Below are 21,556 nucleotides of genomic sequence, written 5' to 3'. Positions count from 1 at the left end.
AGTTAGGTGCATGAGAGTGGAAGAGTGCTTACATGTTTGAAAACTGGCCTCCTGGACTTGGCGGGAGGCCAGACACGGTCCCCAGCGCTGTAACTATAAATGTGAGTGTCCATTAACCTTGGAGAAGGAGTGCATCCATCAAGCCCTGCCTCAAAAGTTAAAGCATTGTCTTTGCAAACACTGGAAATGGCAGCAGGAAGAACTCTTTCTTTAGAGCAGTACACCTCAAGCCCTGCAGACGCACTGGGAAGGGGAAGTGGGCCCAGTGGTGGATGTCCCACTCAGCCCTGACACACGGCAGCATCTTTTCCTGCGGTGGAGAAGTGTAGCATGCTGGCGTCGAGGAAGAGCCCTGGGATGAATCATGTGTGAACCTCATTGTTCTTCCAGTCAAACAGGTCTGTGTGAACCTTGGTTTGTCACTAACCTCTGCCACAACGCCTGCTTTCCCATGTTCTATATGCAGACCACCAATGTTTCCTCATATGATTTCCTTGCGCACGTGGTTGATGATTAACTCAGGGATAGGTGTGGGCGTCCGGGCTGTTTCACACACATCAGGACTCAACATCTCTAGATCCAAACCTCTGACTTTTTTCCTCCAAGGTCATACTTTGAAAAAATATGAAAAAAAAATAAATAAAAGAAGACCTCTCAGATGTCTCTCACACCTCCTATTGATACTGTAGACTGAGAAAAAAATAACCCCAGTATGTCACAGTATGTTCATAATGAGTGAGTCCACCTTATCAGTCTGAACCATGACCCTGTTGTTTTTGCTGTCACATTTCAAACAGCCTACATCCCTACATGTTGGAATAAGGTAAAGGTTACATGGTGATGTGTGGTTGTTATTAAAGAGAGCGGCAGAAAAGAGCAGCTTCAGGCTTTTATCAGAGAGCACTTTAATCCCTCCCAGCGGTGAGGTGATCATTTCCAACAGATTTATGTCATTACAGAGACAGACACAATATAAACTAACACACCTGTGCTGTGAGTGACAGCTAAAGTGCCACATCGCTGGGTTTTGCGTCTACTTTATATCGCTTCCTACTGTTTTCCACAGCTTTCTGAAACGGCTTGTAACTCCTTATGTGCCACATCATGTGGTTTTGCTATTTTCACCTCCACCACTGTGTATGTAAATTATATGAGATCTGTGGCAACGAAAACATGCAAAACCACTGTCATGAAATTAGCAACAACCCCTAAAATCGGATAACTAACAAACTCTTCATGTCTGCAGTTAAAGATGATTTTAAACATCCCTCCACTGATGGACACCACCTACCTGCTCATGCTGATCGACTTAAGCAGCCACCCCCAGACCCCCCCCCCCCCTTTCACCTGACAGGCACTGACACACTGCGGCATGCTGCACACAGTACAAGGAGACTACTCCGCTCTCAACAGTTCGACCCGAGCCCTGACCCCAGCAGAGGTCAGGATTAGCAGACAGTCAGGATTAGAAGTCACAACTCAAAAAACAACCTCTTTTCAGTCCCCAGCAACAGGCGACACTGTCAGCATTCAGATCATGTGTTTATGACTCATTTGTTTTTTGTTCATCTGCGCCTCCAAAAACACATCATTAGTTCTGAGCTATAATGACCCTAATCTGACCAAAATAGCGAGTAGGGTATGTACCCTGCTTCCGTCACACTGCTTTAAACTAAATATTGGAGAGAAAATATACTGAAAATGACCTCATCCTGTATTTGTGTGGTTAATGAACCTTCACTGTTTCGTGACTGTTTTTAACACCTTGAGCTAAAAGAATTGATGTTCTAAAATAAGTAAGGAAGAAAACCTTTTTTTACTGTTTTTATTTTCTGTTAGTGTATGTTGGGTATTTTTTTTTTAATTTCAATTAATAGATGGTGCTCAGCTATTATTAATGTTTTAATTCTATGTAAAGCAATGTTGTTTTGACATTTGGGACAGTATATAAATAATGGTTATTGTCCAGATATGCTGTTACCTTATGTATATACATTGTGTAATTGTAAATCTATCTATCTATCTATCTATCTATCTATCTATCTATCTATAGGCCCAAACTACTGAAGAAAATGCGTAGCTGATGCGTGTAAAGTGGAACATGGCTTTATCCAGCCACTCGCTATAGGATTTAATCCCATTATGGAACCTCAGTCCTACAGACTGCGCACTCAATGTGGGATTATGCTTAAGATATAGAATTCACAGCGGTGCAATTTAGCTCTGCTTCCTCTATAATGCAAGATGTTCCTGCATTGCATGATGGTCCAATCGGCTCAGTACCTAATTAGTCTTGTGTCGTTGGTGACCTTTCTCTCCCTCTTGTTGTCCAGTAAGTGGTGCTCGTAGAAAAGCCTGTTGCTTCGGTTTTCCTGCCACCATTTCAGGCGTGTTGTGGAGCATATGTGTGAGAGCTCTCCTCTCATTACCCATTATTGTGGTAAATAAATTTGATTACCAAGTGCTGATGAGCTGCTCCCCTGTTTCGTGTTTCTCTGAACTTCCCAATGAATCCACGCCTGCATCAGCAGCAGAGAGTGGCAGGCGCGCGCTCACACCACCTGCCTGTTCTACAGACAAATCTCAGCCAGAGAATATTTCAGAATGAGCTGATGATTGAAAGTGCCTGTCAGACACAGAGAGAGAGAGAGAGAGAGAGAGAGAGAGACACAGCTGCCACAGAAATCCCGTAAGAGCAGCTTTGTAGTTTTCCAGTAAGATCTATTTTCGTACAGTAAACAACAGGACGTGATTATCTTGCACCAAACACGCTGCTGTTTTCATGAATGATGTAAACAGGTAGTGAATTGGCAGTTGTGACAGAGATGGCATTGTGGCACACAAACATGCCGGGAAGAACTATCTCAGACCTTTTCAGCTCCGTTGTGAACGTAGTGTGAAATACGTAATCCTAATCCTAAACGTAATGTTTTTTCTATTATTAGACTGTCTGAGTGTGAGAACGCCGCAGGATCACAAAGAGAATCAAGTGGTGTTTTTACACAATGGCTGAATCACACAAGGATTCTCGTTCCTCACCTTTCTCCCTCAGCCTCCTACAATAACAAAGAATCTTTCCCACCTTCAAAAATGAACAGCAGGACCAAATCTGATAAAATACAGTCACTTTTCGCACTTTTCACAAATTGTAAATTAAAGGATTTTCAGATTGGGTCCTTTGGGTGCTTTCCTCAATACCATGTGATCTCGAATTAAATTGGAAGGAAGGTAACAGCTAAATTAATTTAGGTCCACATGACAAAATCCTCCTGGTTGGACGTTTGTTTGTATTTTTGTTAGTATGTTGTTCTCTCTTAACCAGGCATGTGTGTGTTCATACGATGTGAAGGAGGGATTTGACAGGAAGCTTGTGTTACAGTATTTCACGACTGCTTCCACATGATTTTCGCATCAGTTAAAAACTCAGAATAAACTTAGAACCTAAACTACCTTTAGACACAGAATAATTCGCTGACTTAAAATATGTAAAACCTTACGTCATATGCTCAGTTTTCAGATCGCAGCCACCTCAGTGTTTAAATGTTTATTATTGGACAAACATGTCACTAAGTCAATAAGACATGTGCTTTCAGGCTTTTAGTCTTGTTACTTTAACAACATTAACTTGCAGCGTAACTAGTCGTCCCTTCAATGCCGCATTAAAGGCGTTTACTGTACTTTTCTAACAATGTAACATTCTCTGTGTTTTTTCACCACTCGGTTTGCCAGCAAGTATAAGCTTACTGTATTGTTGATTGGGGCACTCTATTCAGAGCTTTATTTGTCTTCTCGTTGAGTTTGTTGTCAGATATGTTATTTAGAATGGAATAGAATAGAGTAGAGTAGAATAGAATAGAGTAGAATAAACTTTATTGTCTGGCTGAGGCAAGAAAATTGTCTTTGGTTTCACCCATAAAAATAAAAACATAAACACATCCACAAGTTACATCACATGACGTTAACAAAAGAGATCTGACACATTCAAAACCATCTGTTGTGTCACAAGTCAAGCCCGCAGCTCGCAAACTGAACTTCCAGTGAGCATAGAGAAACTTCAAGCTCTCATTTTGCACAGTGAAACTCAAACATCCAACCGCAGGAACAAGGAGATAAACACAGCCCCGAGTGGTAGTTTGTAAATCTTTTTCCGAAATCTCTGTTTTTAGGCCAACCTGGATGAGAAGTGCTCAGGAAATGTGCACGTTTAAACATCTACACTTCAAATGCCAACTTTGCAATTCTAACTGCTGTGATATGACTGAAAGTGGACCTTGTGATAAAATTGCTTTTGTCAACAGTATCTAATTCTGGTTCTGATTTTCATTCTGCCACATATGCTCATGTCCCCTGTTGATCAGCACTTGTTTCTGTCAGGGGAGGGGCCGAGGCAGGAAATAATGGCAGCCAATCAGAGTAGTGATCCCTAAACCCTCTGTTCGACTTGAATCAAGTTTTGAAAAGTTGAAAGAAATTACGGATTTAATTGCTCCATTTTTGTTATAAAATTAAGAAAACATCTCTTTTAACATATTGTTATTGTCATTATTATTATTATTATTATTGTACATTTAATAAACACAGGACAATAGAGTTTCAGACTGCAACTAAGATTATTTTCTCTTAATTGTTTTAGTTATTTTTTGGGCAAACATTTGCTCATTAAAGCCTCTGAACTGTGATGATTCGATGCTTTTCTTTGTAACGTTTATTACATGAGACATCTCTGGGAATCTGAAGACGTCCCACTGGGCTTTAGGAAATTATGAAGACATGTTCCCTTATTTGTACGGTTATGGTTAGGGTTAGGGTTAGTTAGTTAGGTTGGTTGCATTTTATAGAATAAATTAAATTAATTAAATTACTGGCAGATCAATTGGCAAAGAAAATTATCATTAGTTGCAGCCTAATAAAGTATCTTTTTTTTCTTTTAAAAGGCTCATTTTCCAATCAAAAGTCCAAAACCAAATATATTAAGTTAATCTATGATTGAAAATAGTTGCTACATTTATTTTCTGTCAATATCAGTGAATAGACTAATTGTATCAGTTCTGGTCTGCTGCTGGTTTATAAAGGTCTGAACAGTTCAGAGACAGTTAGCATCTCTCAGGAGATCAGGAACAGCTCTCTTCTTATTGTATTTCAACTCTTTCTAATGTTTGTACTTTTGGATTGTTTTGTGTGAGTAGGTGAGTTCTTGCCGTGTGCTTTGTTTGCAGACTTTCACCTCGAAATGCTCCTAGAGGGACAAATAAAGTATCTCGAGATGAACATCTACACCAAACTCCTAGAAAACCTGAGACCTCCTTCAAAGGGTTTTTGAATCAGTGCTTAAGACTTTTCTGGTTGACACTGTATTTTATTAAGGTGCCTGGTACTGTTTATTCATATGAATAAATAGTATATGTAATACATTTGATTAATTCATTTATTTCATCGAGTTTGTAAACATGGCCGGAGAGCACTCAGGTCTGCAGTCACTGAGCTAAGAGACACTGATTTGTGACCAGCATTAGCATCAAGTATCTGGTTGGAAATTTCTTGTATGGATGAAATATCGTAGTTGTAAACTACTACTGTTTTTCTGCTCTTGGTTTTTGTCTTGATTTTCTTTTTTCTGTTAAATAAACAATGAATAAATAAACTGATGTTTTTTAAAAACTGATTTGTTCTACTTTAGCTTATTTTCATCTTCTATTTCATTTTGTTCTCTTGAATCCTATTTAAAGGTGTATATTTAAACGTTTTTATTGTCATGTGTTTCTTTTCTTGATGCATTTCATGCTTAATGAAAAGCACCTTGGATTCCCTTGTTGTTGACTTTATTTATTTAATTTAATTTATTTATCCTTTTTCTAATCACATTGTGATACAAAATCTCTTCTGCCAGGGAGTCCGTGTCAAGATGGGCAGGAAAGAGCAATTTAAAAAAAAAGTTTCATGCAGAAGTACGGATGGGAACAGATTACACCACCAGAACATATCAGGGGCTAAAAGAGGCAATCATGGCAAATAATGGCACACATTAAAAGCAGTGGCTTTGTTCTATTAAAAACCTATCAAGAGAGGGTAAACAATTTAATTCTTCTACCAAGCTTGTGGTGCATCAAAGGAAAAGGCAGATTTACCCAGCTCTATTTGATTCTGGTTTAAATTTGAAAACCAAATCAACTCAGTTGTCAGCAGTGGCTTTAGATCACTTGCAAAATTAAAATTATCATCATTCTATTGAAGTTTTGGAGACGTCGATTTCCTCTCGCCTTAACTGCAGTGATTGTCTCTGTCTAGGAATCAGTCAGACAGCCCTGTCTCACCTGCAGCTGGTTCAAAATGCAGCAGCTCCTCACTGGCGAGCAGAGAGGCCACGTCTCCTCTATACTGGCTTCTCCTCGCTGGTTGACAGTGAAGTAGAGAATTGATTTCATAAAGATTTTATTTTGCTTTCAAGGCCCTGCATGGACAGGCACCAGTTTGCATCTCTGGACTGCTCATGCGTTATTCCACCTCCAGCCCCCTCAGGTCTGCTGACCAATCACTGCTCTCCACTTCACCCACCCAGTTAAAAACCAGAGGTGATTGAGCGTTTTCATTTGTTGGCCCTAAATTACGGAATGGTTTGTCACTAACAATTAGATCTTCTTTGTCCTTTTCTCTATCTACAAAACACATCTGAAGACCTGTCTCTTTTCTTTAGTCTCTAAACTGTCATCAGGAAGACATGTCTGACCACACTCTGGCTTTTATTAGCTCCTGTTGTCTGAGCCATGCTGTTTGTGTTATGATTTTATCACATGCTGTCATGAATTTACATATATCCTCCTATTTATGTCTGTTTGTGTTTGATGATTCCTGTGTTTTTCTTTGTTTGTAATCATCATAATTTAATCTCTATGTAAAAAAAAAAAAACTCTGGTCAGCTATGAATAAATTGACTTAATTTGACTTTACACTAAAAATGTACTGGTAGGAGTAACTGTATTATTTTTTTTACCACCTGACAGTTGGATCAGTTTGTTGTGTAATCCTATAAGCTCCAGTCCGTATTTCCCCTGAAGCCCATCTGGCTCACTGGCAGGGTTTGTTTACTGGCGGAGAGGCTGGGAAGAAGGGGATCCTACAGGAGACTGTACAATCTACCTCTGTCTGTGGAAGAAGAAAAGGAAAAAAAAAAAAAAAATAACCAGAAAACTTTTATCTCACCCACTTTTCTCTTATTTAGGTCCCTGCTGGGTCGTCGTACCAGACAGCTGTGCGGAGCATGAACACAACTTGGAGCATACATTTTTTTTTTTTTTTTTTTAATACCTGAATAAAAAAATAAAACAGGACAGCGGAGTGCTGCCGAGCCACGACGGAGTCTGTGTGTCAGCTCTCCGGAGCCTCACTGAAATCTCTGCAGGGGCTCAGCAGGAGCAGGCTGCCCGATAAAAACACCTTATTTCACAAGCAAAAAAACAAAAAAACATCAAGTCAGCTGCAGTGTTTTGTGCTCGCTGGAGGACTTGAGAGGATTTTTTTTTTTTTTTACGAAAGACACGCTAACGTTACGCCACGCATGCCACAACCACCGAGTCAGCAGCGAGCGGCTCCTGAAACCCTCTGAATTAAGTCAAGGGTCGCTTTTGCACAGATTTCCACGGATGCAGTTTTCCTCTGTGTGTTTTTTCAAGAATATGCATCCCGGCTGTGTGGATATGCGTGAGATTCCTTAAAGTTGAAATTAATTGTGTTGTGGGAGGAGGAGGAGGGGGGGGTCGGTGAGGAGCAGCGCAAACTTCACTTGTGGCCTGGACCGGGGTGCTGGAGCCAGGCTAGGCGGCTAGCTGCAGCTAGCTCTCACCTAACCTTTAGCGACAGCGTTAGCTCCTGCTCGGTCAACAGCTCAGTTTTTGCTGTTTTATTCCCACACGGACAAAACTCAACCGGGCCAATTTAACCAACCAATGCAGTTAAAGGCACAGAAAGAGCAGTCGGGTCCGGTGCTGGTGTGTGTGTAGAGGGGGCTTTTCCATGAGGTGGCTAACTTTAGCAGCAGTAGCAGTGCTAGCTGTGTTTGACTGAACACGTTGGACTCGATCCTCCGCCCATCTTCCGGGATGTCTTTTATTTATTTTTGTTTACCTGTCGGCCAGCGCCGCAAAACAAAACCAGTTTCCTGAAGCTGTTTCCCCACTAGTTTGGACTGTGCACCTCGCCAAGGATTATTGTGTATTTGACCCGGACCGGTGCTGGATGGTGTCTTATCCAGAGTCAGTGATGTGTCTCCGGACTTTGTGTTTTGTTTTGGCCGCTGTCTGCTTTGTGATGAGCTGTCATCGAGCGTCTGGAGAGAGTAAGTAACATGAATTATCACATTTTATCTTTGCGAACATGAACTGTTTTTACTTGTGTAAAATTGTCTCAATAAGTGGCTGCTGGTCAAACAAGTGCTTGTCATTTATTTAGTGCGTTAATGACACAGAAATGATTAATTGCAGACACACTCGCATTTTATTAAAAATACAAGTCTTAGCCTTTCAAATATTGCACAATTTTCTGTCTGTTGCAGATGAGGCGATTGATTGTGAAATCTAAAATATATACAGATTCATTACTTGTGTCATGAAAATGGGGAAATTGATTAAACGATTTAAAATCCATTTTTATATTTTGATAGAGATTCATAGACATTTAGGAGCAAAATAATTGTAAGAATAATTATTAAGTGACACTATACACATATTCCAAACTATATGCAATTTCCAATTGAAATTAATAGAGGAAATATGAAAAATAAATAACCTACTGAGAAATACCATAAACAAAAGAGTAAGCAGTGCAGACATCCTGCTGCAATATTGTCACAGATTTTTTTTTGTTTTGCTTTTGATGGTTATTTGATAAATGCACGTAGGCAGCAAGTTGTAGACAGTCACTGCATTGAAGGGACAAAGGTTAACACTTATCGGCCATTTGAGTCTGCAGGAACTGTAAACAAAATGTTTTGTCCCAAATAAGTAAGTAGTCTGAGGATTTAGAAGAGCTTATTGGGCGTTATTGTAGATTGGAAGCCTTGGTTTGTAGCTGTGGTCAGTGCAGGAATGTAACAATAAGCCCTCTTTACAGCTCCTGACAATCCCTTTATATTCACCAGCCAACAAGCCAGGGTGATGAGAATGAATGAACACATTTGCACTCACCGGGAGACATTTTAACGTTTCTCAGACACCGCAGTGACTACACACTGTCACTGTTTTACACTTTTATTTTAAGTAAATATTGGCTACGCTAATGAGGAAATGTATAGCAAACCAGTGGGGCTACTTGCTTGTTTTAATAGCTTTACAGTGAGTGTGCTTTTTAAAGAATGCAACAACAGAGACCAGTCTGTTAAACAACATTTTCCCATATGTCCGGATATTTTTCTCATCTAATCATATAATTTATTGGGGGTTTACCGTGATTTATAGTTACTTTCTGCCTATAAACAACTTTTTATGTGGTTTCTTTACCATCAAGGCTGTATAACTGATTGAAATTATACTTGGCTTTGCTTAGTTGGAAGACCATTGGCTTGTGTTTACCCCATCTGTCATTAGTTTGTTTTGAGTATTATGCTGTGAAATTTACTCTCAAATATTGATTAAAAACAGCTGTCAGGCAGTTAAACCAAAGCAGATTTAATATCAAAATAATGCTTTAATGTATGGCAATAACTAATCTTCATTATTGATAAATTTGCCATACATTTCCATGATTAATCCTTCGGTCTATGAGACATCAGGTAACAGCGATAAATGCTTGTCACCATATCCTGCAGCACCAGGTGCCATGATTAAATGCATTGTCTTGTCCGACTAACTGTCCAAAACCTAAAATATTTCATTTAATATAATTTAAGACAAGAAAGAAAATAAATTGTCACGTCTGAGGAGCGGGAGCCATGAGATTTTTGTTATTTTTGCTTGAAAAATGATGATTCATTGATTGTCAAAAAAGTCGGCGATTCATTTTCTTTTGATTGATTAAACAACTAATCACTGCCGCTCTCCTTTTAAAGCTCCCGTTTAAATATATTTGGCAATATCAGTGCACACTGTGTAGCCTGATTGACATGAATACAAAAAGAATGATTTCTATAATAATCAACAGTTCTTTCAAATCTTTGTCTATCAAGGAGAGTGCATGTCCTCATACACTGCATTATTCCTAGGGCACAATTTCAAAATATAATAGGCTTATACAGATGCTTAGTATTATCAGTCCACAAATACAAATAAATTGGTTTAATATGTTAATCCTTTCATTGTTCTTTTTGGGGTTTTTTTTGAAAAAAATTGCTTCAAAGTTTGTGTAGTCTTACAATAATTTTGACATGAGCACATACACACAACAAACTGTGTTTTACTTATTTCAGAGTCTAATTAACAGGACCTCCTCTCCACTGCGTTCACAGTATGTAGCCTTAAAGGAAAAAAAGCCTGCAGATTTTGAGAGGGGCTCTGAAGGAAAAGGAAAGCACATGCTCGCTCACCTTTCGTCAGATTTTAGCGAGGGGCGAATGGAGAGATGTCATCAAACCAGTTTGAGCGAGATTTTTAAGACATAAATCAAAAGCAAGTTGTGTAATTGCTCTGCAGCCTCCCTCTCCCCCTCCTCCCACTCCTCTCAGACTTGAGTGTGAACCACAGAAGGGAAGAGTGGAACCTGGGCCTCACACTGGCCGATTTCATAAGCTGGACTGACCAGTGTCGAAGTCAGGAAGTCTTCTGAGCTGCTCGTTGGTTGGCGTCCAGCTCAGCTTGATGGAAAAATTCACTTAATAATGGAAGCTTAGATTTAGTGGCCTTAGTGTTAATTGTTGTTCATTTATTTAGCATCAACTGGCAGTTAAAAATGTTAGAGCCAGTTTGTCCACGTAAAGCGCGTATGTGTCTTCTGTTTTGTTACAGATGGCATGTTTCATACTTCAGAGCCCCAGTGTGGGCCTCTGGTGTTGTAACATACATTCATCCTTTTTCAAAAAACTACTATGTGACTTTGAGAGACCCAGTAATAGTTGTAAAACAACAGTTGCTGCTGCTCTGAAGGTATCTCCTTCTAACCATCTGGATGAAGAAAATCTACTGCAGGATAAAAAAGATTTCTAACCCGTTTCTCAAGTTTTGCCACTATTTCCTAGCAAAGATGTTCACTGCTCAGTTTGTACAACATTAAACAATTTTAAAGGTTATTTGACATTTCGAATATGCCGCAATTTCCTGAGGCTGTTCGCATCTTGAATGGTGAACCTCTGGCATTTAAGGTGCATTTTGTTTTTAGTTTGTTTTAGTTTTTGTAACTATTTGTGTACTTTAAGGAATATTGTTTTCAGGTTATCGTTTATATTCATGGTACTTGATGTATTTTAGTTTGTTCTTGTGTTTATGGTGGTTTATTAGTATGTCGTGTTGCATGTTGTCCTGTTCTCTTTGATACTATAAAGAGAAGATCTAGACCTCCTCCATTTGGGAAGTGCCTTGAGATAACTGCTGTTGTGAATTGGCGCTATATAAATAAAACTGACTTCATTAGACTCTTGCAGTATGAGCTCACTGAGGCAACATTTGTTGAATCGACAATAAACTTAACTCAAAAGTTTTATCATCAGTTATATTTGTCTATAATGATGTCACATTATATGTGTAACATCAACACATATAATGTGTTGTGTTGTGTTGTCATACAAAATAATGTCTATATAATATTTAAATGATGCAAACAGGTAAAAAATCAGCAGTTTTTTAATGAAATAAATAAAAGCCCTGTGAACCCTTGAATGTGATGGTAATACATAAGAGGCACAAACTGGCTAACTTCCAGTTTGGTTCACCTCAGGTTTTGTGCTGAGGTCTCAGGTGTTGTGGTTGACAGATTGCAGCGTATTGGTGTGCCATGATAACATGTCACTTTATCAAGAGTGTCAAACGGCAGGGGGCTCGCCATGAAGCCAGCAGCAGCCTGTAGTTGAGTACCACTTGGGTCACAGCAGGTCTTGTAGGCAGGCAGCTATCCAACGACCTGGCGCCCTTGATTTACGCCTCCCGACAAGGAGAGCAATTGTAAACTGATGAAACTCTCACCTCTCAACCACCTCTCCAAAAACACTCAGACAAAACACTACACACGCACACACACGCACACCGCCACTGCTGTCTCAAGTGCCAAAGTCATGAGTGCGTTTGACGTGAATACAATAGAATGATTTTTGCACTTGTCACCCTCAGAAATGGCCGTCTAATCCGGGTTGGCAGGTTCACGTTTGAAAATTATATGCAGCTTGAAAATGGAGTAATCAGACACACCTGCACTCTTTCACTTCGACCACACAGGCGTCTGACAAGGAAGTCTTGTTGTGTCAGATCTTTACCCTTGACACCGTACTCCTGTTAAAAGGAAATGTGCTTGTTATTGTGCTCTCACACGTTAAAGCTAATGATTACCCCACTGCCAACGCTGCCCGTAATGGCCACATGATCTAATGGCTTTTAAAAGACCGACATGTATTCTGATACACCCTATGAATGGAGATTTACGCTAGTTGTTTTAGCATGACGCTTGCCTGTTCAGATTCAGATGACTCTGCTGTCTCGCAGGGTTTTCAGAGTAACAGATGTCCTAAATTTAAAATGAAGAAAAAAATGATAGGCTTCAGATTTTTATTTTTACATACAATGGGTTGTTTTGCTAACCGGCAAAGAGAATAATGTGTAAGCAAGGGCAGCTGGTGGGCAACTGAATCACCAGATGATCTTTGGTCCGGAGCCATTCATCCACAGGATCACACAATCCCAAGAGGGAACTTTGTGGTTTTATACACTCCCTCTTTTACTCGATTGCGCTCTATTTAAAGGCAGGGGCCTGAATTACTTTGGTTTAATTTTATTCCCAAGCCTTTTATACTGTGTGATGTTGTTAATGTGCAGGGCTCGCTATGTCACCCCTACCAAACAGCTGGCACATTTGATATCTTGCTCTACCCCTGCCCCTGCCTACGAGACATTTATAGGAGAGCCTATACTGTTGAGGATGGCCTTGACCCTCTAGCAATTGCCCAAGAAGTCTGTATCTAAGTTGAAGTAATGTCCCTTTCTAACTGCTATATCTAACCCTATGCAGTTGAAGAGATGACAAATGTCTCTTAATTAACTCTAATTGCAGCCAAGAGCCTTTCAAAGTTAAATGCAGACTGATTAGACGTAGCCTAGAGGTGCAACAGTTGTCAGAGTTTCAGCTGGTTTAACTTTGATGTTACCTTTAAAACAACAGTATATTTTATATTACGTCACAATTTCTCCAACTCAGAAGAGAGAGTTAATAAAACTTGTTTCCGGTGTTTACAGTATACATTAAAACTGTGTAATGATAAGATTTTACAACCCTTCTTAGAGTGGATTACATCACATGTCGGTTTGGAAACAGCGTGCATGTATCTTGGTGACCTCGGTATTTTGTGGATCTGCAGTGAGTTTAAGCCTAGGTTGGAAAACAGCAGAACAGCGAAACCTTGAAAAGGGAAGTGTCGCAATCACTGAGTGTTTGTGTTCCTGCATGCTTATTGAGGCCTCAGTTCTCTGCGAGGCCTAGCGATTATATACGCCATCAGTCTAACAACCTGTAGCCCCCTCCACCCCCCACCCACCACCTTCACAGGATCAGAAGCGTCAGTGCCTGTTGCTGTTTGCAGCTGCAGTGAAAGCGTTGTGGATTTGTACATTATGCCCATGAGCACACAGTGGACAGATGGTGAAGCTCAGAGTATGTAGAGCAAGCTCCCCTTAGTATAGATATGTACAGTGCTCAACACTTCAGAGTTATAGTTGAGTACATGTTGATTTAAATTTAGGACCATCTTGTGACCGAGGCCTGACTTACATCAGGCATTCACAATGGTATCTCTCTGGATTTATTATGAGGACGAAATGTCATCATTGGTGTTGCCTTTACATTTGGTATTATGTGATCCTATTTACAACTTATCTGCATCGTGTTATAAGATTGTGATATGGAAATTGTGCAAGTAGGGTCACAAAGTAGGGGCTCAGCTGTCTGTTAACAGGCGGGCTTGTCCTGTGATCACAAGTTCTATGGATTTCCTTTACACCTGGTTGATTATGTACGTGGTCTGATCACAATCTGAACCAGAACACCTTCAGATGTCATTCAGTGGATCCAGGCTCATCAGGCTGCATGCATTAATATTTGGCAATAAGGTGCATTTTCCAGATTAGATATACAGACACAGATTGTATTCTTATTCTAAGTGTGGAAATCAGGCCTAAAAGTTAAAGGACAATGCAACATACCCAGTTGAGAAATGTTCTTGGATCATCATAATTCAGGAATATATCACCCAGTCCAGTGGCCTGACTTTGATATGATTGATTTAAATTGGTTGATTGTTTCTTTATACTACTTTTTTATTTCCCTTTGCTAGATACATTTGTCTTGAATTTAACTTTATACTACATTTTACAAAATAATTCCAACTCAAGGTCCACTTCCTAATGTTCTCTGGAGCTTCTAAACCTATTGCCTTCATCAGTGGGTTGCATTTGCTTAGTTGTCATGGAGATGGATCCGTTGACAATGCAAACTCAGTTGCTATCATGATTTCATCCATAGCACTTTTCAGGACCTTTGGTCCCTGGTGACTAAAAGTTGAAAATCACCTCTGAAGACTGTGTTATGTGATTGAAAGGTCCAGAAAGTGTTAATAAGTAGACCTTGAGCTGGGATTGTTGTGCCAAACTATTATTTCCAAGGTCAAGAATAAACCTTAGTGCTTTCCATGATAGGCTGTATCTTTCATGTCTTAAACATCACTATGATACAGTTCTTTGCTTATTTAAAACATTTTCTGCAAATTAACTTTGCTGTCTTGTTAGTAGAATTAATTAATCGTTGGTTTGGGTCTTTCATGGCATCCGTTACACCAGCGCTAACCTTTAAACTTTTATTTTGAGCCTTTTTCCCATCTCATTATCATCCATGCTGTTATTATTCACAGGCTTTTCTTTGCCCTCAGTGTTGCTGAAATGGGAAACCATCATACCGCTCCTTTTTAATTAACCTTAAAAGTTCATCTGTCTCAGAGGAGTGCGCAGTGATAGAGATTGATAGAATCTAATGGCATCAGTCAATAGAAATCTGCTCCTCTAATGACTCTAATTGACAATTCAGAGCACTATTGCTGTGTTTGGCTGTCAGGCTCAAACTTGGTGATGTATGGAGGGCTGGATCCAGCCTTGTTGCAGCAGTAACCTTTGTCTTTTTTTTCCCTTTTCCACAACAACACAGGGAGCATTTAAATTCTGAGAAGCACCTGGTTTATTTTGCTTGAGTTGTGTCATCTCATCATGGACTGAGTTTCAGTGCCCCACTCTAAAACGACAAAAAAATCTTTTTTTTCTTCTTTTTTTTTCAAGGAAGTTCCTACTGCTTCCAAAGTTTTGTCCCTAAACTAAATACTCACACATGGAGAAGTCTGCGCGGCCAGTTCTTTCTCTGCTGCCGCTCTAAAATTCCTCACTTACACACCAGGGTTGCCATGTTCCAGTTTCCAATGTGAGCCACTATCGGCACGGCTGGAGTGTATTAGATTCTCTATTGGGAATGTGGTGCTAAAAATACTGGCTGAAAGTGTACACTGATAGGAGCCTGGACTCACCGCCCTGTTATGATTCGCCTTCTCCACAGGGTCACTCAGTACTCCGCTGGCTGACTTTACTGCAACTGCAGAAACACCGCCCACCCCCGTTTTGTATACTTCCAGCGTTTTTGTTCATTAAACAGTTTTGTTTGACTGCGTGTGGAGTCTTGTATGAGAACGAGAGAGGCCCTTTGTAGTTGAAAATGTGTTCGTTAATGGATCTACAGTAGGCTACATTTGCTGCACGCTCCTCTGGCAGTTGCCATCACTTTGATAGGAAATGTTTCATTTGGAGGTGGATGTGTTGAAAGTACAGGTTTGTGGCGTGCCATTCATGCTTACAGTTTGGCAATGCTCCCTAGACCACAAAGGGAGCTGCCGATCTAAATGTAGTTTAAAAAAGAGAAATGTGCTTTTTGACAAGCCAAGCTGCTTTTAATAGGCTGCAGTTTAAACCCATGTTAGGACATCCAGCCTGTACTTTAAACAAGCCTCAAAGCTGCAGGCTGAGCTCTTAGATAATTGCTGCAAAGTGAGCTTTCAGGTTAAGGTCATGCAGTGAAAAGATTGTTGTTTGGACACACAGTGATTGGACACCCTGTGTGTGTGCCGGTTGTCTTGTACTGTTATGCAACAGAAAGTGTAAAATGAGCTGCTGCCATAAAGAGGTGCACGCCTAGCTGTTACACCTCTTCCCCACATGGCTGACCAGTTGGCCTGATGCGCCCATCTCAACGGTGGGTCGCTGGGTAAACAAATACAGCCCTCTCACCAGGCAGCACACCTCCAGCTGCACCCATGGCTTGTGAACTGTAAAACCGGGGCTGGAATGTCCCACGATGCACCTGCAAAGAAAACGTCTTTATGACCATCATTACTTGTGTTATGTCACACGAAGCATATGTTTAAGAGGTTGGCTGACTTCCAGAAGTGAGGGAGCTGAGAAAATCCTCATTACTCTCAGCTTCCTCCCCGAGTGTAAAAGGGTTTGATATATTTTATGGAAGGTTTCAAGATCACTTCAAAGTATTATCTGCAGCTGCAGTACAGTTGACATTCATCAAGAGCTGAAACAATTAGTTGATTGATCTTAGTTGACTGAAAGAAAATTAATCAACAGGAAATATGAAAATCAACTGATTCATTTATTTAACAAAAGTAAAAAAAAAAAAAGCTTGTTCTAGCTTCTCAAAAGTGAGACTTGGCTTCTTTTCTCTGTTCTATATTATTGCAAAATACTTTTGATATTCATTGAACTAAATGATTAATTGGAAAAAAAAAAAAATCAAGAGATAAATAATCTTAAATTGCAGCCCTATCTCTTACACTGCGTCATTGTGATACAGTAGAATTTGAAATGATTGAGATTGCGAATATGTAAGCTGTCTACGCAACAGCATAGTTAAGTAACTTCTCATCAGACCAGTTCATGTGTCTGGGTGAGGACTGACAAAGCCACAAATCTACTACTGGTGCAATACACGAGCATTAGTGCTTCAATTCCCCTTACAGACAAATATTTTTAATGCATTAGCTAATGTTTTTTATGGTCTTGAGTTACAGAAGCAACTCCACAAATCAACTGTGTGTAACCAAGGATGAGCACAGCCTCACGCTGATGACAGCACTCCATATTTGACAGTGGCTCACTGCCAGATATGTGGTTGCTAAACAAAATGTCAGTTAAGATGGTCTGGTCTTCATCAAAGGAAGAGACATAACCACATATTTTTCAGTAAAATATTCCCTCTAATTACCAAAAGATCTATTTTTTCTCCTCCTTGAGACTGTGTCTGACTTCTTCAACCCTGTTTTTCCAGTTTACAGAGCAGACGTCTTGCCTAACGCATCAGTCACATTCAGCAGTTGTAATCTGCCAACAACTGCACCAGATAAATTGTCTTAGGGATTTTTTTTTTGTTGTTGTTGTTCACATCCAAGAGTTGTAATATTTCCTGTTCATAACGCAATACTGTTTAGATACCCATGAGGTTACATCTCAACCTTTCCACATGACATGTTTGAGCCTTGCTTTTTTTTTTTAAATTTATTTATTTATTTATTTATTTTTTCTTGTGAATCTTACATGATGGTGTTTGGTTTCTAAAGAACCTGTGTCTTTCCTTTGTTGTCTCCTCAGTTTGTCCAAACAAGGACATCCGGAACAATGTGACCAACCTGCAGACGCTTGAGAACTGCACTGTGATCGAAGGCCACCTGAAGATCTTACTCATGTTCAGGACCAAGCCTGAGGATTTCCGGGGTCTCAGTTTTCCCAAACTGAGAGTGGTCACAGACTATCTGTTGCTCTTCAGGGTTTATGGCCTGGAGAGTCTCAGCGACCTCTTCCCCAACCTAACAGTCATCAGAGGAAACAACTTATTCTTCAACTATGCCCTAGTGGTGTTTGAGATGCTCCAGCTGCGAGAGATCGGCCTCCATAGCTTGATGAACATCACCAGAGGAGCCGTGAGAATTGAGAAGAACCCGGATCTGTGCTATCTCTCCACTCTGGACTGGTCCAAGATCCTGGACTCAGTGGAAGACAACTACATCATGGCCAACAAGAACGACAGAGAGTGTGGAGATGTGTGCCCGGGGGCGGCTATCGGAAAGACCACCTGTCAGACGACTACCATCAACGGACACTTCAGCGAACGCTGCTGGACACAGAACCACTGCCAAAGAAGTAAGAAGCCTTTTGGTATAATTCCCTAACACTCATGCAATAGTATTTGACCTCCTCTGCACACGAAAGCAAACCACTCAGCACTAATTCAGGGCCATTGTACCACAAACCACTGTTTCTGTTATTTAGCTTAACCACATTGATACAAATGTGCTGCACAAAATGTTGGAAACACTTGTCAGTATAATTTCATTATGATTCATTCATCAGGGCTAAATACCACTGAGTGCTTTAAGATGAATTGCTTATTAGATTTTGACTAATGAGAATTTTCATGTGTTTCATAGACTTTATAGTAGGTTTATTGATAGTTATATATAAAAAAAACCAACACACTAATCGATAATGAAAATAATTGTTAGTTGTAGCTGTTACACTATCAACATTAAAACACCCTTGAAACTCACCACAGGTCCAATGTCACCTGTCATCCGTCAACCTTAAGCCAAGATCCATTGACTTGGCTCAACCGTCTCTTACAGTCCTCACCATGGTTTACTCAGTTATGTCTCACATTTGTCACAGTTTGGTTTCTAAATAATGTTCAAGTTGAAGCTGTGATGCTAAAAAAAGTCAATAAAACTCTTCCACTACACTTATTTTAAGGGGGAAACTACATCTAATACTTAAAAGTAGATTCATTTTTTATAATTACCTACTATTACTATTATTGTCATAGTAATTTTGTTTTAATTTTCAGCAAAAGCTCCTTGTGCAGCTCTTCTCTGCTACTTTCCATCAACACATCATTATTTCCATTCCCCTTTGCTTTTGCCACACGTCTAACCAGTCTAACATTTACAGAATTCAACTCTCCCTTTGGACCAAATAAAACCCAATGTGGGTCACTGTTTCAAACAAAAATAGTTCTTTGTTTGTGACAGAATGAGTGATAAATTGCAGCTTTAATGTTGTTTTGCCAAAAATTTAGTTGTGTCCCTTTTTAGTAATGAAATGTCAGAGCTGTGTCATGCGCACAGGTTTAGTTAAGTAGGCCAAGTTCTGTGTCAACGCAGCTTGAACCTACTCTAATGTGACGCAACACCTCACCAGTTAGTCTATGAATGTTTACTCTCAATAAACTGCAGTGCTGTCACTGTTCATGTGCTGTGGAGGAGGTAAAGACGATGATGGACGTCACGGCACATGAAAGCACAGCTCGTATGACATGAGCTGTTCCCTCTGTGTTCTGGCTTTTATTGTAAAAACAACAAGCCCATCCATTTCACGCTGCCAAAAAGGTTCAAGTTCGAGTGCGGAGAAGAATTTTGCGCCTGGGTGCTGTCTGAACACCTTGGCTCGCACCATTACGCAACACTGCATACATTAGCTTAACAGTTCCTTTGAACCAGTTTCTCTGCATGTCTGCCTTTTCAAGCTCTTATTAATGCTTGTTTGGTGTAGGGGCTACCTGAAGTTTCTGTAGAGCTGAGCAAGTCCCATTATTATGCTCTTCAGTCCCCTTGCCACTGAAGAGTGTTATTAGTGTTGTATTTTTTTCCACTAATTACTTTGTGCTTGAAGTAGTTGCTCACAGTCATCACAAATCCTTCAAGACATTTGCAGAATAGGGCCAGGAGGCCTATTGTCAAATTGTGGTAATGTGGTGAATGTCAAGGCGGAAGTGTTGTATAAAAAGTCTCACGGCAGATATGATTTCCTAATTGTGTGCCATTTTCTGTCGATGAATCAACACCAGATGCTGACTGGCAAGCACTGATCTCCAGTCATGGGCTTGCATTCGGCACGGGCAGGGCCTGTGGTCTTATGGTCTGGGCCCTGCGGTTTTTTGCCTACTTTCACTAAAGCATGAAAAGACCCGTTAAGCCCCAGCTTGAACCACAGGACAGAGTGCAAGGCATTCGGTGTCCTCTTCAAATGTACCCTGTTAGTGCTTTTTATAGACCTGCTTTAGTTCTTAAAGCGAGCTGCCTGTTGCATTCTTTCTCTCTGTTGGTCTGCTGCTGTTGTGACTCTAATGATTTTTTTTTTTTTTTTTTACCAAGGCTTCAGACTACCTTTTTCCACTAGTTGCACTGGTGCTCCCCGCTGAAAACTATAGCAAGACCAGCACACTTAAACTGACATGCAACACAACACATTCATATTTTTCCCCTCTTAACTGTATTACAGATAAATACTCTGGTAATAAATAGAGAATTTACAGACACAAGAAATAAAAATCACAAAGTGAAGTAGTGCTTTAAGAGACAAAATCAAGTCAACATAACATAAATGTAACACAATCAGTACCTTACTGTCATCAGCAATCAAAACTAAACCAGGAACTCCCCCTTTTCCCTCTCATCAGAGCACACCCCCCTGGAGGCCACTAGGGCCAGGCTCCTCCGGAGGCCAACCCATGTAGTTGTCTCGTCAAGCTCTTTTCTCCTGGCTGAACCACATCTGTACAGCCTCCCCGGCATCAAACTCCTCCAAGCTAGATCCCTCAAGACTTAGTCTAATCATAGATTCCTTCAATAAAAGTGACATTATCTGTAATTGTTGTGTAAAGTTAAATGTTAACATGTACTGATGTAGTCATGTACTGTTCAGTCATGCTCCTAACGTGATCTGTGATCCTACAGTGATAAATGTTTCTGTTTTTTTCTTATTGTTCCTGGAGTGATTTTCCAGCTGTGGTTATAAGTGCCTGGTATTAGTAATTTTACACAAGGATCTGAATAGTTCTTCCACCACTACTCTTTAGTTCTGATTAAAAACGTACGTTCCAGTGCCTGATACGATAGTTAATGTACCTTGAGCATTCGCACACCAGACTTGCACATGACCAATCAAAGTCGGATTCACTTTATTCACTTCAGCTACTTTATTTCACAACAATTAAATGTGACTCCTGACTTTAGTGAATGGCAGCTATGATTGTCTTGTTATTATCATTTCAGCCTTCTGCAGACAGATTAACAGATTCCTGTCTTTGAGGGACTGCAGTTCAATCATTGCACTGGTCTTTGTACAGTTTGCACTACATGTTGTTGTGCTTTACAAGTGTTTTCTTGTTTAAAGTTTGCGAATGAGTGTGCAAACTTAGTTTTCCCCCCAAATGCTGGGCCACACTGTAATAGCTACGTAAACTGTGTGAGCTGTTCCTGTCGGAATGAGTAAGTCTTTGTCAATACGAAATCACCTGTTGATTACGCGTCTGAATTGTCGTCATCAGAGATTTGGGACTTCAGTGG

General features: G+C 40.2%; 1 protein-coding gene across 1 annotated transcript in view; it reads left to right on the top strand.

Moving 5' to 3' along the window:
• The first annotated feature begins 7,068 nt into the window (after positions 1-7,068).
• The window catches only part of insra (insulin receptor a), a 53,677-nt gene continuing 39,189 nt past the window's right edge, over positions 7,069-21,556 (top strand). Inside the window, exons 1-2 of the mRNA XM_071491765.1 lie at positions 7,069-8,329; positions 17,808-18,356. Coding sequence (XP_071347866.1) covers positions 8,230-8,329; positions 17,808-18,356 — 649 coding nt within the window. The 5' untranslated portion in view covers positions 7,069-8,229. The remainder of the gene's footprint in view (positions 8,330-17,807; positions 18,357-21,556) is intronic.

Source organism: Trachinotus anak, unplaced genomic scaffold (genome assembly GCF_046630095.1).
Source record: "Trachinotus anak isolate AG129_WGS33_773 ecotype Australia unplaced genomic scaffold, CSIRO_AGI_Tana_v1 ptg000012l, whole genome shotgun sequence".
NCBI classification, from domain to species: Eukaryota; Metazoa; Chordata; class Actinopteri; order Carangiformes; family Carangidae; genus Trachinotus; species Trachinotus anak.
Note: the sequence above shows the minus strand (reverse complement) of the source record. Positions and strands in the feature narration are given on the sequence as shown.